This window comes from Arvicanthis niloticus, chromosome 2, assembly GCF_011762505.2.
Source record: "Arvicanthis niloticus isolate mArvNil1 chromosome 2, mArvNil1.pat.X, whole genome shotgun sequence".
Taxonomy (NCBI): Eukaryota; Metazoa; Chordata; class Mammalia; order Rodentia; family Muridae; genus Arvicanthis; species Arvicanthis niloticus.
The window spans coordinates 97645706-97661528 of NC_047659.1; the positions used below are offsets into that span (position 1 = coordinate 97645706).

The following is a 15823-nucleotide window of genomic DNA, read 5'->3' on the forward strand; positions in this document are numbered from 1 at the left end:
TATAAATCTAAGAATTTCCTAAAGAATGTCAACCAAGTATCTACATTGGCACCATATAATTAAGATAAAGACAGTTATTACTGACAAAAAGAAGTTTCTCTTAAGCAATCTGATTATCTAACAATATAAGTGAGTTAGGAAGTAGTAAAAGAACCTGGAGCAAAAACTGTACCTGGACTCTTAACAATAATGAAATAAAAGGAATGAGGCAGATAACTTGAGGAGACTCTCAAGTTTATTTGTTTGTATATTTGAAAGCAAGGGAAATAAACCTTTACAGATAATGAATGAGAGGAAAAAAAGGTTAAATGTGGCATCTAGATTCCTGAAAACACAAGATTCCTCTTCCATTTAGTCCACAAAATGACAGAACTGGTATGCACCACAGTGACAGGAATTATACCCTGTATTTTTTCCAGTAAGTAGGAGTCATCAGAATCACCTGAGTTAAGGAGGAACAGAAGAAATCAGGAAAAAAAAAAAAAAAAAAGAGAGAGAGATTAACAAAACTATTCTCAAGTAGCATGGACTACTTGAAATCGTTCACCATCGAAGTGGTCAAGAAATCCTAATTATTGAACTCCTTCACATATAAGCTGACTTGTAAGGCAATGCTGAAGAAACCGGTGGTGGCAAGTTTGATAAAGGGAACACAGAAATATGTGACTAATGTCAAAATGCACCCAACAAAATTATCATCAGTCTGAGCCACACAAAACAAAATGCTCACAATTGGCTTGCAAACAAGATGAATGTATCCCTCATAGATCCAGAGAACAAAGTCTAAGATCATGGTGGTACGGGTCAACAGATAGCATTCTTTTTTGCAATGCCTTCACATAGAAGGGGAAAACTACCTGTCTGCAGTCTCTTTTTTTTTGTTGTTGTTTTTGTTTTTTTGTTGTTGTTGTTTTTTTGTTTTTTGTTTTTCGAGACAGAGTTTCTCTGTGTAGCCCTGGCTGTCCTGGAACTAACTCTGTAGACCAGGCTGGCCTTGAACTCAGAAATCCGCCTGCCTCTGCCTCTCAAGTGCTGGGATTAAAGGTGTGCGCCACCACCGCCCAGCTATTTTTGTTTGTTTGTTTGTTTGTTTCTGCAGTCTCTTCTTAAGGGCACTAATGTCATGCAAAAGGGCTTTATATTCACCCAGAGTTAGTGGCACACATCTTTAATCCCAGCACTCTGGAGGCAGAAGCAGATGGATCTCTGAGAGTTCCAGGACAGCCTGGGCTACACAGAGAAACCCTGTCTCAAAAACAAACAAACAAACAAACAAAAGGATCTAGTTTATCATCTTGAAGTTCAACATGAATTTCAGGAAATCACGTTCAAATCACAGTATTAAGAGAAAAACTGGGGCAGGAGGTCCTATAAATGGAAAGATCAACCAGTCACATAGTCACACAGGTCAAAGATTTTATATAAGCCACTTTGAATACAAAGGAAAACTTTTTTATACACCAGTGTTTGGATGTAAGGCCACAGACAAAGGGGAGATAACAGCATTTAAGAAACTACACATCCAATACTTTTCTTTTTTGTTTCCTGGGGTTTTATTTGGAAGGAGGTGAGACAAGCTTTCTTTGTGTGTAGCCCTGGCAGTCCTGGAACTTGCTCTGTAGACCAGGTTGGCCTTGAACTTGAGATCTCTGCCTCCCCATTGTTGGGATTAACGGCCCGTGCCACCACACCCAGCAAATACTTTTCATCATGAAAGAAAATGACCTAAGTCTAGTGTCCAATATTGTCATTTTATGGTCTTAAATCACTTCTCTCCATCTACCAAATAGGAGGGGGCTATATTAGAAAGGAGTACCATGATAACCCCCACTCACTTCTCCATCTACCAAATAGGAGGGGGCTATATTAGAAAGGAGTACCATGATAACCCCCACTCACTTCTCCATCTACCAAATAGGAGGGGGCTATATTAGAAAGGAGTACCATGATAACCCCCACTCACTTCTCCATCTACCAAATAGGAGGGGGCTATATTAGAAAGGAGTACCATGATAAACCCCACTCACTTCTTTTAAAGAGTCACTACTATATTACCAGATTAGTAGTCTACCTCTCTAGTGTAATGAGATTGAAACATGTAACTTTAATAGACACTCAAAATTCTTCTAGAAAAAGATACCGCATTGTCCAATTAGTTATCAGTGGATTTAGCATAATTAAAAAAAAATAGAAAGATTCACAGGGGCTGGTGAATTGGCTCAGAAGGTAAAGGGCTTTTTAATGTGTGTAATGCACAGGAACAGGATGCCCTGTCTATATGCCACAAGTGTGCAGGAGTGGGGTCACACATCCCAGAACTGAAATCATAAGCAGCTGTGAGCTGTCTGACAGGGGAGCTGAGAACTGAACTTGACTGCTCTGATGGAAGTGTTCATCTCCCCAGCCCCAGGACAAAGACCTTTCAACCAAGCCTATCCTGAGCTTGATCCTAGGCCACACATAGTGAAGGAACCAGCTCCCAAAATGCCCTTTAACCTCCAAAGTGCCATGGTCCTCTTACACCCATACACAATAAATAAAAATACAAAAACCTTACCAGAACTGACAGCAGGCCATTTAGTATATCCCACTTAGCTTAAAAAACTTGAATAACTTCCAGCTAAAATAGATATGTTTGAAAGTGGACACTGCATTAAACTCCTTTCTATTAAAGGCTATATAACATTAATTTGCATATATATGTATGTGTATGTATGTATACACACACACGTTCTCCAAGATTACTGACTACAAGGATTCTGAATAGTGGGGCTGAGACTCCATAATAACTATATACTAGATTGGGCATGGTGGCCCATGCCTATAAACCCTGCCTGTAAGCTGAAGCAAGGGAATTACTCCAAGTTCAAAGTCAGCCAGGACTCTATGGTGAAAAAAATTGGGGCTAAATTGAGATTTTTTTTTTTAAAGTAAAATTTACTGAACTATTAACTATCTAAGACATCAGTTCTCAACCTTGGCTTTGATCCTAGGAGGTCAAGATCCTTGGTTGTGATCCCTTGGTTGGGGGGTGGTCAAACAACACTTTCACAGGGATTACCTAAGATAAGACTACCTGAAACAGATATTTACATTACAACAGATATTTACATTACAATTCACAACAGTTGTAAAATTACATTACAAAGTAGCAATGAAATAATTTATGGTTGGGAGGGTCCCCACAACAGAGGAAATGTATTAAACCATGGCAGCATCAGGAAGGTTGGAAACCGCTGCTCTAAGGCATCATTCTAACCACTTTATACAGAACTCATTTAATGGTCACTACCATGACAGACACTAGAATGATCCCTACTGTAACAACTAAGGCACATAGGAGTGACAGCACCTGTGATCAAAAAAGCTTCAACTGGCATTCTTCACCTTTTTATATCAAGATAAATCAAGACATATCTTTGGTGGAGAAATTACTTCCTGCCTACTGCAATGTCATAACATCTACAGTCCAAAAAAAGATGCACTAACCTTTGTGGACAACACTACAGGGCTGAGGAAACAGCTTCCTTTGACACTGAATTTATCTTTTACAGGGATAAAGGAACAATCATCCTCAGACAACTAAAATGCTAATTACAACTGACTCGAAGTTGAGACACTAATACTACAAAACTGTAATTTTTAGCTGAAAAGCCACGAGGTCACTGGAAAGCTACTGCACTCACATTAAGACTGAAATTATATACTTATAAACTAGAGCAGAGGCAGTGACTAGGTCCCAACACACATAAGTGTGTTAGGAGACAGAAATACTGACAACCTTAATTTGTACATTACATGGCACGTGTACAGATGTTAAATTATCATATTTGTCAATCCATAAACAAGTTCCTAGATGTCCAAGAACCTGACACGTCTAAGATCTCCAGTGAGATAACAACTGGACACCATCAGTGCATTTACTGACAACTTGCAAGAAACTTGAACTCACTCAAAAATTACTTTCTGACTTAAAACTTCATGTGACAAATTTTGAATTTGCAATGTTTACATTACCTATACCTGAAGAGATACTACAAGTTTTTAAAATTCGGGGGAGGGGTGTAAAAAAAAATCAAGTTATAATTAAGATCCAATTTTTATATGAATAATAGCAAACATTAAAAATACACCTGGCACTTTCTGGTAATTACATGAAGAATGGCCAGATGCTTCCTGTTGATGAAACAGCAGAGAAAGGCCAACTGACAGAATCTGACTAGGGTCACAAGAAACCACTGGAAACTCAGCTTCCTTCCAAAGCCATTAACTCCAAACTCATCTTGAAATATTACAGATTAAACCCACACCCAGGAAATCCAGACTGAGTCAGGGAAGAGGGAGGCTAAGGCTTACACATGCAAATTATATGTCCATTTTGTTTCAGCAAACATCTTACTTTCCACCGAAGTCTGAAGCTCCTAAGGTGCACGTGTCCTCTTGAAAAAGATACTTATATGCAGGTCTTTACAAGCTTATTTTATGTGTACATTATTAAGCATATGAATTGGAACTTTAAAATGTCTTGTCACTTGGATTATCTCCAGATTTGAAGACTATCAGTAAATTATAATATTTGTAATGCTTAGGCATCTAAATGTCCATCTTCTAAAAAGTTAGAGCCCTCTTCCCCAAAATACAAGAATCATTCTTCGCATTCATATTTTACGTTTGTCTTGCACAATATCCTGATTGTACTTAACATGCTGAATAAGGATGAGATGTCATGGTTTTTAAAAAGAAAAAAGTATGATGTACAGTGTTTTCCACTGGTTACGTGGTATGGTATCACAAGACTGCCTGCAAAACTAGATTCAAGAATCTGTTTTCTGTTAAACTAGGCATTAAAAGATTTGCAAAAGTGCAAAACAATATGACTCTTGCCTAAGTCATGATTTAACACATAACTTGACAATAAGAAAAGTAAATAAGAGATAAGAGCCACTAGTTTCCTTAAAACTTAAGAGTCTGAAAGCCTAAGAGCTAAAAAAATCTACCAGTTATATTTAAATTAATCTGGGTGAATCTCTGTGAGATAAACTTATCTTCTGAATACTACAATTCGGTGAGTTTTCAATTCTGGGAAGGCAACTACTTCCCTAGAAAAAGCACACCATCGTTCCTTTTTTTCTTTTTTCACCCCCAGATAAAAATTAGATTTCAGAAAGTAACTTGCCTGAATAAATAGCAAACGAGTGTCTGCAAAAAGAACTCTTAAAAATTATTCCCACGTTATGAATTTCTCTTTCAGAAGAACTGTGGTCTCGCTCCCTGCTTTAAACAAATGTGTCTGGTAGACACAGTGGAAATGAGCTTAAAGCAAAAGCTTCAAGGGAAAAAAAAAAAAAAACACAGCAAGTAGGCCTCCTTTCCTTCGCTTTCATTTTGGAGATGCACACTTCAAACTAGGCACGCGACTTCAACATTGTGGGAGAGGTTCACAACAGCACACTCAACACAGATCTGTGCCCAGGCAGGACATGACCGACGAAACTCGCGGCTTCTTTTCCGCACCCGCGCTCTCGTGGGTTCCGGCGGCGAAGTCTCCGGGGCAAAAGTCTCGGCCACTGAGAATGGCAGGCTCCGTCCCTTCGAGACTGGCCCGTGTACCCTGCCCCGGCCCCGCTGTTCCAGCCGAAACCCGAGCGTCCTGGCCCCGTGAGCTCCAGCGGGTCGGCGCGGCCCGGCCTTCCCTCCCGCTGGTCGTGAGCCCGGGCCAGGCCCTCAGGCCGCCGAAACAAAGGAGCGGGCGGGGGCCGTGCCGCCTGTCCCGACGCCCGCCCCATCAGGCCGGACCCCCACGGCCATGGCGACCCCACCGCAGCCCCGGCCCATGGGGCCCGCAGGAGGCCGCGGCGCCTGGCCGAGGAGGGGGCGGCGGCCGCCACCATGTCTGCCGCCCCTCCCAGAAGCCAAGCGCCGGGCGGACAAAGCGCGGCGGCGGCAACGCGGACACCCAGGCCGACCCCGCCGACCCCCGCCAAACAAGCGGGGCCAGGAGCCCCGGAAACCCGGCGCCTTAATGCAATAAACAGGAAATCGCGGGGATGATCTGGGTTCCGGGGGAAGTGGAATTATTTTTTACCAGCGAAGAGATCAACTTCCACATCCGGTGGTAACAGGGCCCTACACAGACCCGCACTGACCTGGAAAAGCTTCGGGAGCGGCGGCGGGGGAGCAGCGGGAGGAGGTGCGGGGACCGCGGCGCCTCGGAGCCGGCAGGGCTGACGCGGCCCCGCCACACACAGAGCGCTTCGCTGCACAGGGCGCTATTTTCCGAAAATGCCGCGTCTGGTCGGCGCCCAAAATCCCCACCGAAAAGTCCCCGTCGGCGCGGAGGGACACGGCGGGCGAGCTCCCAGCATGCCCGTGGCGGCCTCGCCAACCCGCGCCGGTTTCCGCCCCACTGGCCCCAGGAGCAAGCCTGCCGCCGCCCTCCTCGAGACCCGTTCCGGCGGGAGAGAGGGACGAAAGGGTCTGGTTTTTGACTTTAGACAGAGAGAAAGGAAATAAGCCATTTCTAGCGTTCGGCCACACAAAGGCTGCGGCGGAATGATCCACTAGGCGACCGCAAGTCCCGGCTCATCCGGCGCCTGCGCGGCAGCAGGGTGAGCGCTGCGGTGGCCATGTGCGCGGCCGGGTGTTCGCGCCGCGTCGTGGGGCAGGATGTGTGGGAGTTGGGGTGCGTGTGCTAAGTTCTCCCCGGCGTGACACGTAAAGCGCAGGCATTTCGGGACGCTTGGAGCTCGGACTTGATTGTGGGGTATTCTAGCAGATTACTGGCAGGCAGAAGGGCAGCCAGGAACCTAAGATTTACCTTGCGTTGGTCCTGGAAGGTACCCGGAATCGCTGCTTGTGGGCCCAGTGCGGGAACAAAGGATGTGTCCTCTTCACCTGGTGTAAACTGGTCGTGTGTGGCGAGGATGTTTCTGCCGCTTTTTTTTTTTTTTTTTTTTAATGTAACAGCGACACTTTTCTCCTGCCTGTAGTGTCAGGATTTTTGTTGTTTTGTTTTCGAGGCAGGGTTTCTCTGTAACATCCCTGCCTGACCTGGAACTCGCTTTGTAGACCAGGGTGGCCTCAAACTCAAAAGAATCCGCATGCCTCTTGATTGCTGGGATTAAAGGCGCGCACCACCACGCCTGGTGTTGTATTTCATTTTTAATGTACCAAGAGTTTATTGGGAGATGGTGATTTGTGAAGAAAAGGTCTTATAAATTTACTTCACATGCGATTTGGTATGTTTAACAGAGAAGTATGTTAGTTAACAAAGTCCACTACATGTGGAACTTCTGGCATTAGGCATAAGAATATCTGAGACACAAACGAGAATTTAACCTAGGAGCAAAAAGGCTTAAATGAGATCCAAGCTGTTTACTGATTTGATTTGCGGGTGTGTGTCTGTCCTCAGATAAGGACACGTGACCTTATTTATATAGTGAAAGTTTATAGCCAGTGTGATTAAAACGTAGCAAAGTAAACAGTATGGGGAGAGCATAATTCTCATGTTTTTTTTTTTTTTTTTTTTTTTTTTTTTTTTTAGTTTTGATTTAATATTTTATTTCAGGGGTTCTTGGTTTTTTTGTTTTTGAGATAGGATCTCGCTATGTGAAGCTCTGACTGTCCTGGAATTCACTTTGTAGATAAGGCTGGGCTCCCAGAGATCCACCTGCCCCTGCCTCCCAGGTGCTGGGATTAGAGGCGTGTACCAGTACCGCCAGCTCTTATGAATTTTAATTGTTATTCCTTTCCATAATATTTTGAGTAAATATTCAGTTACTCGCCTTAGCTGTGCTGTAGCATCTAAACAAGCATACATCATCAGTGGTTCTGTCAGAAAGGCTGAATGTGGTGTGACCTCAGGACAGTCCTCTGACACACACCTAGCAGAGGACTAGCTTTAATACAGGAACTGGTGAAGGCCTTTCAGTCAGAGGAAACAATAATGCAAAGGTTTAAGAGGTGCACTTGAGAAATGTCCTTTCAAGCATTCCCTTGAGTGACTACCTCAAACTTCACGTTAATCAAGGAACTGGTATTTTTGACTGGTAACAGTAAAATGCCCCAGGCATGGAGAGGCAGTAGTTGGGAAAACTGACTACACAGGTTGAGGTAGTCACAAGTAGCAATCAAGAAAATCACAACTGCTTGTTGGGAATTTGGAGAATGTGCCTAACTGGATGTGAGAATGCCTGGAGGAGATGTCAAAGGTGACACATTTGTCAGAGGACCTGAGGGATGGCAATGTGTTCACTGAAAACAGCAGAGGGAGAGGACTGTGAGGGAAGCTTCTGTTGACCCTGTAAAGCCTGGGAGCCTGACTCATCAGCTGCTTCATTCCTTCAGCAGTTACTGGTGCAGCCATTCTTTCTAGTCCTGTTCTGTGAGCTAGAAAAGACAAGGTAGCAGCAAAGAGCATGGCTTCAGCTACTGTTGGTAAGGGAAGAACAACTAGAATTTTAAAACAGTAGGATAATGCCCCATAATTTCACAAAGAAAATGAAAGGGTAACTGGATAAAGTAGTTCTCCAAGTGAAAAAACAGACAAAATAATTACACTTGGTTTCAGGTAGTCTCCCCTGAGGTGGTGTCTGAACTAAGCCTTGAGTGCGAAGAAATAGGGGGAGTTTTGTGAAGTTTAAGGGTACCTCAAGAAGGCCAGTATGCTGAAGTCTAAGGGAACAAAGGAAATGGTGGTAAGGAATAAAAGTCTGCAGCTTTGGGAGTAACACAGACAACAGTGGAGATGGAGAAAGCAGATTGATCCATGAAAGTTACTAGAGATAATCTGTCTTGTTCATTAAGTGTGGAATAAGGGGAAAGGAATCAATAAAATTATATAGCTGTCATTTTTTTTTAAGATATAGATGTGTGTGGGTGTTTCCTGCATGTGTGTGTCTGTGCATGCCTGGTGCCTGTGAAACCAGAGGAGGTCAAAAGAGTGTTGTATCCCCTGGAACTGGAGTTACAAGTGGTTATAAGCCACTATATGGGCGCTAGAAATTGAACCTGAGTCCTCTGGAAGAACATACTGTTGCTCTTAACTTCTGAGCCTTCTCTTTCCAGCCCCTTGGCCCCTGTTTATTAAATGTCACCTACTGAGAATATCTTGTTAATAGTGTCTCACTCAATGCTCAAAATCATTCTGTCAAACAGGTATTAGTATATTAACCCTGTCTTTCCCAATGAGGAATTGTGTTGAATAACTTGCCTCAAATTACCAAGAACGTAAGTGTTAGAGGTAGGATTCCAAACAGGCCTCTTAATTCTGAACTGGCATCTAGTGAATTCCTTGGCACAAAGACACAGTACGTTATTTTAGCGAGAATATGTGAAATTGTTTTCTCCAAAGATTTGTTAGAGAACTTAGGGGAACAAATAGTAATCTATTTTTTCAGATATTAGAATAGCTACACCAGCTTGCTTCTTTGCAACATTTGTTTGGAATGCCTTTTATTTTTACCCTAAGGAGATGTCTGTTTTTGATAGTAAGGTATATTTCTGAGAGGCAGCACAACAATGGATCCTGTTTTCTAATCCAGTCCATTAGAAAGTTTAAACCATAAATATGAAGTCTTGTTTAACAGTGTTTATTAATTCCTGTTACTTTGTTGTGGTGGTAATATTTTCTTAAACTTGTGTTAACTGTTCTGGAATTGGTGGGGCCCCCTTTGGGTATGTTTAATCTTCTCTTCAATCAAATACAATCAAATTCTATACTAGAAGTATTCCTTCTAGTGTCTTTTATACAGCTGGCTTAATGGATATAAATTCCTTAAATCTGTTTCATCATAGAAATTTTCTTTCTCCTTTGATTATACCTGATAGTTTTACTTGTACAGTATTTTGTTTCTTATTTGTCTCTTTACAAGACAGGGTTTCTCTGTGTAGTACTGGCTGTCCTGGAACTCACTCTTTAGACTAGAGTGGCCTCAAACTTGTCCTCTTGAATACTGGGATTAAAGGTGAGCACCACTACTGCCCAGACATAGATTTGGTCTTTTAATATTTCAGACTTCCTACATAATCTGTTTTGGTTTTTTATCTTTAACATTTTCCTTGGCTGTTAGATTTAGTCCTCTGCCTTGTCTGCACAACCTCACATTCTCTTTTTCACCCAGTCCACTCTGTCCAGAACACTTTCTTCTGAGCTTTTTGTTTGACTTCCCAAGTTTATTTCCTTTTGGCTTTTTTTCAGAAATTCTGCCCCCCCCCTTTTTTTTTTTTATCTTTATTTTCATATCTTGAATTGTTTCATTATTTTGTGCAACTGTTTGCTTATGTTTATGGGACCCAACGCCCATACTCCAGTAACATAGGATGCTACCGGCTAGCATTTTGTTCACAGTAGACCCTTGCTTCTGCTTTAGCAAGTGTTGAGGTTTGGCTGTAAAATGCACCCCACAAGTTCAAATGTTTGAACACTTGGTCCTCAGCTGGTGTGCTGTTTTGAGAAATTGTGGAACATTTAGAAGGCACGGCTTACCTAGAGGAAGTGCTGGCTGAGTGGGTGGAGCAAGCCTTAATATTTATAGCCCAGCCCTGCTTCCTGTCTGCTTCCTAATCTGCTTAGAAATGAGCCAGTAGTCTCACATTCCTGCCACAGCCCAGAATGGTTCCCACTCCCTTGCCTTCTTTGCCAAGATGTAGCCACAATAAACCTCACTTCCATCAATTTGCCTCTTGTCAGGATCACAATGACCAAGGAAAATAGTAGCAGTGAGTTTATTTAATGTTGTAAGTCTTTGATAGTATCCATAGCACCTTCACCTGAAGCAGAATCCATTTTACTTTCTGGGATGATATGTGTGACTCTGTTCCTGGGGAGAGGCGGGAACAAATGTCTACTGACCAGACATGCTAGACCAGAGTAAGGTACCACCAAAGTCCAAGTTGGTGAGCAATAGAGTTTTATTAGGGCTATTTACAGAGCAGAAGCTATTTCAGCATTACCAAAATCCTACACCAGTGTGGGTGACAGCTCACAGAAGCTGGGAACCTGGGGCACACTGTTGAACCCACTGGCAGCTCAACAACTTAGAGAATGTCTTTTCTAGATAGTTGTTGAGTTGTTCTGAGCATCTTCAAGGCAGCTTGCCAAGTCTTTCCTTCTTCTAAGCAATGTGGCTTGTCTGATATTCTAGCCTAGCAGTTTTCAACCTGTGGGTCATGATCATTGAAAAACACATATTTCTAATGGTCCCAACCATAAATTTATTTTCATTGCTACTTCATAACTAATTTTTGCTGAGTCCTAAGACTGCTGTTCTAGGCCACTTGTCAGAGAGTGCCTTTCAAACAGTCTCTACTGCTTATCTACACAGTCGGGGAGGGAGGAGTATAAGTGTATCTTTTTGTTGGTTTCAGGGACTTCTTGAAGTTATTTTGAATTGTTTCCTTCCTGAGATTAATGATTACTGAATGTCCCTGCTGGATAGATTGTTTCACCTCCCCATAAACATCCTGTGTCTGAATGATGGAAGATTTTATTCCTGGGGGAAACTGCTAAAGAGCAGATTTTGATATGGTTCAGCAGGTAAAGGCACTTGCCACCAAGCCTGATGACCTGCATTTGATCCCCATGTCCCACTTGGTACAAGAAGAGAACGACTCTTGTGAGTTGTCCTCAGACTGCCACGTGTGTACCATAGCATGTGCATGCCCACCACCTCCCTACACAAAATGTAATTTTGTTTGTTTGTTTGTTTGTTTGTTTTTTGAGACAGGGTTTCTCTGTGTAGCCCTGGCTGTCCTGGAACTCACTCTGTAGACCAGGCTGGCCTTGAACTCAGAAATCTGCCTGCCTCTGCCTCCCAAGTGCTGGGATTAAAGGCATGTGCCACCACCACCCGGCAAGAAATGCTGTCTTGAAGAAGGAAAAAAACAAACCACAATGACAAAGGCAACCTACAGAAAAAAAGGATTATTTGAGCTTAACATCCAGGGTGGGATAATGGTCAATGACCGTCATAGTGGGCAGGCATGAGGACTGGAGCAGGAAATCTAGAGCTTACATCTTAATCCACAAACAGGAAGCAGAGAGCATGAACTGGGAATGTCAGTTGGCTTGAAATGTCAAAACAAGCCCAGTGATCTCCCTCCAGCAAGGCCACAACTCCTACATCTACCCAAACAGTGCCATCAACTGGGACTAAGTTTTCAAATATCTGAGCCTATGGGCGACATTCTCAAATGGGTTATCAAAGTAGTGTTGATTTCATCATGAGTCATTGGTGGTTGATCTTGGGTATCAGCTGCATTGGCTTTGGAAACAACAAGACATCTGTAAAGATATTTCCTGGAGATTAACTGGAAGCCATGGGGGATGCTGGCTAATTTTATGTCAACTTGACACAAACCAGAGTCATCTAAGAGGAAGGAATGTTTATCAGATGGTTGTGAGCCACCATGTGGTTGCTGGGAATTGAACGCTGGACCTCTGGAAGAGCAGTCAGTGCCCTTAACTGCTGAGCCATCTCTCCAGCCTTGTAGTGCATTTTTTAAATTCATGATTGATGGGAGAAGGCCCAGCCTTCTGGGTGGTGCCACCCCTGAGCTGGGTGGCCTTGGGTGCTATAAATTGTTATAAGATAGCATATGGATTAAGTCATAAAGAGAAAGTAAGCAAGCACCTCACCTTGCTTCAGTTCCCTCATGACTGCTTTTTTACTTTTTTTAAATGATTGACTTACTTGCATTGGTGTTATGCCTGCATCTGTGGCATGTATGTATGTCTGTGTGAGGGTGTTGGATACTCTGGAACTGGAGTTACAGACTGAGCTACCATTTGGGTGCTGAGACTTGAACCAGGGTCTTCTGGAAAAAGTCAGTGTTCTTAACCACTGGGCCATGTCTCCATCCCAGCCATGACTGGCTTTAATGACTAAACATGAGTGAAAAAAAAAAAAAAAACTCTTTCCTCCTCACCTTGCTTTTAGTTATGGTTTTTCATCACGTCAATAGAAACCCAAACTAAAATGGAGCAAAACCTTCCCCTGGAACAGTGACGAGATCAAGCTTTAAAATGAACAGGATATAAAATGTAGAGATGAATCCCAGTTTTTGTTGAGAAAAAAGACAAGTATTGCAATACAGGAATTGTGAGACATAGATGGCATGTCCTACTGTTTACTCAGCAAGTGGGGGAAAGGAAGAAGGGCCTTGCTTTGGAGTTTAACATCTGTCCTCTGGTAGCCAGGCATGGTGCACTCAGTATGCCTTCCATTCTAGGCTGATGCCTGGCTTCCACTACCTGAGTCTCCAGTGCTCTTAGTATAAAGCAAGAATCTTTGCTTCTCACAGTTTCCCAAGCATTTCCTCAAAGACATTTGATGCAATTTTGACATTAGTCCTAATGGGTTATGCTCCCCTCAAGGCTCAAGATACTCTCTAGTTGTTTCTGTGGAAACAAGAGAGTGTTAAAGATGACATGGAAAGAGCTTGTGCTTGAGACTCAGATGTGCTACCCTTCAAGTCTTGGTTATGTTACAGCACCACCCATGTTATTGAATAACATCTTCCTTTTCTACAAAGCAATCTACAAACCAATGAAGAAATAAGTGACAGCTTATTGTTTTGGCAGTGGCCGGCACACGGAGTGCACTATGCCTGGCTTACCAACAGAAACCTAAGTTACCAGTTTCAGAAGATGGGAGCCAAGCTGATCTTTAGCTGCTTGCTTGGGCCTGTCTCTAGCACTGTAGCATTGGAACATTATGCTCTAGAAATGCGGCAGTTTGACCTGATAAAAAGCCATGTCTGATGTAGGGACCCTGTGGAAAGACCTTTCAGCCCACACAAGGCCTTCTGTGACAAGGCCAACTCTCTAACTGTTCAGTGATTGCCATCTGTTAGGATTTGAGTGTGGCTTCCGAGAGTTCCGCTGCTGGGCCTTAGAACCAGTTAGGCAATGTTGAGAGGTACTTGAAGGGGTAGGGCCCATGAGAAGGCGGTGAGATAAGAGGCCCTGTCCTTAAAAGGAAATAATGGCTTTTTTTCCAGGACCCTGAGTAGCTCCCATGAGAGAAGGTAATTATAAATTGAGGTAACCCTCACACATGCTCCTTCCTTCATTGGCATTGTCCTTACTCTGCCATGGTGCAACACAAGAAGCCTCCCACTGGAGACCAAGCATAGGTTTCCCGATTTGGAGCTTTCAGGCTCCAAAATAAAATAAATGAACATCCTTTCTTTATAAATTACTCAACTTCAAGTATATTGTTATCAATAGGAAATGGATGATACACACTGACCAATAGTTGTACATGCTGTAATCCCAGCACTTGGGAGGTGAGAGCAGAAGGATCAAAATATTCAGGCTGTTCTCTGCCTCATAGTAGTTTGGGGACTGGCCTGGACTACTTGCACTCAGATTATAGATGTCTTTGTGCAAGATATTCTGATAAACACTAGAGTTGCAAAGGTTTAAATTATTTTATACTTGCTTTTGAGACTAAAAATTTAATAGGGAAGACAGTCTCAGGAAGTATGTTTATATTTATTACTGTTGAAAACTGTTAAAATGGTATGTTCATGGTGTTGTGGAAACAGAGTGATTGACAGAGCACTTGACTAGGAAAGCCCTGGATTCCACCCCCAGCACATCACTACAGCAATAAAATAAAATACAAGAAGAATAAAAGATCAAAATGAACATGTGTTATAGACATAAGTGCATTGCTATTGGCAACCTGGGTATCTCCTTAATAAAAATAAGAAATGAGAGCTAAGGCATGGGAGAAACGAAAAAAAAATTGTTTTGGAGATGCTGGTTCTTGGGAGCATTAAAAGCACAGTTTTTATACATTGGTAAAAACAAGAGACAAATAAGCTCACTTGTGGCTCTTCGGCCAGTTTGCTAAGAACAAATGGACAATTAACAACTTGGCCAATTAGTTTGAATGAGTATGGTCCCAAAGACTCACGTGTTTGAATGTTTGGCCCATAAGAAGTAGTACTATTAGGAGGTGTGGCCTTGTTGGAATAGGTATGGCCTTGTTAGAATGAGTGTGTCACTGCAGGAGTAGGCTTTGAGGTCTCAGATGCTCAAGCCAAACTAGTGTGACTCAGGCTCTCCTGATGCCTATGGATCAAGATGGAGAACTCTCAGCTCCTTCTCCAGTACCATGCTTGCCCACACACAGCCATGCTTCCCACCATGATAATAGACTAAGTCTCTGGACTGTAAGCCAGCCCCAGTTAAATGTTTTCCTTTGTAAGTGTTTTCATGGTCATCATGTCTTCTCACAGCAATAGAAACCCTAAGACACAGCAGATATGAGCGTTCTTTATGGACTTTGGTAGTGAAGGAAGAGTCCATGAAGACAGTAGTTGAGGGTTTCCATTGCAAAATGAATTGGAGAGATTTGTTTACAGGTTGAAAGAAACTAGAGATTTAAGAACTGTAGGTAAAAAGGAGGAAATGAATGACAGGGAAGGGCTGGAGAGATGGCTCAGTGGTTAAGAGCACTGACTCTTCCAGAGGTCCTGTGTTCAATTCCCAGCAACCACATGGTGGCTCACAACCATCTGTAATGGGATCTGATCCCCTTTTCTGGTGTGTCTGAAGAAAGCAATAGTGTACTCATATACATAAAATAAATAAATAAATATTTAAATGACAGGGAAAACTCAGAGTATCAGAGTTACTGAGGAAGGAATGACATTAGGGACTTTAATTATGGCTGTGACTGAATACCTGACAAGAAGCAAGTTAAGAGAGGAATGACTTGTTTTCCTTTATAGCCTGGGTGCATTATGTCAGGTAAGGCATGGTTGCAGTAGCCTGACATGGAAGGTCACATCACAATCTCACTCAGGAAGC

The 15823-nt window shown here is 42.7% G+C and overlaps 2 protein-coding genes across 4 annotated transcripts in view; both read right to left on the reverse strand.

Annotated features, from left to right (window-relative positions):
• Gabpb1 (GA binding protein transcription factor subunit beta 1) overlaps nucleotides 1-6559 on the reverse strand; it is a 48733-nt gene extending 42174 nt beyond the window's left edge. Inside the window, exon 1 of one of the 3 annotated variants that reach the window (XM_034496286.2) lies at nucleotides 6147-6559. The gene's annotated coding sequence lies outside the window, so the exon portion shown is untranslated. Of the gene's footprint in view, nucleotides 1-5176; nucleotides 5315-6085; nucleotides 6106-6146 lie in introns of those variants that run through there. The other 2 variants (XM_076929690.1, XM_076929691.1) reach the window with 2 other exon arrangements.
• LOC143441415 (uncharacterized) lies at nucleotides 218-6063 on the reverse strand. The gene is made up of 2 exons (XM_076929692.1): nucleotides 4400-6063; nucleotides 218-442 (listed from the first exon to the last, which is right to left on the reverse strand). The coding sequence occupies exon 1, from the start codon at nucleotides 5889-5891 to the stop codon at nucleotides 5439-5441; it is 453 nt and encodes a 150-aa protein (XP_076785807.1). The 5' UTR covers nucleotides 5892-6063; the 3' UTR covers nucleotides 218-442; nucleotides 4400-5438.
• Nucleotides 6560-15823: the final 9264 nt, after the last annotated feature.

Bases quoted from the DNA above. Each gene is read 5' to 3' on its own strand.
- LOC143441415 (XM_076929692.1), bottom strand. From the start codon at position 5,891: ATGGTGGCGGCCGCCGCCCCCTCCTCGGCCAGGCGCCGCGGCCTCCTG.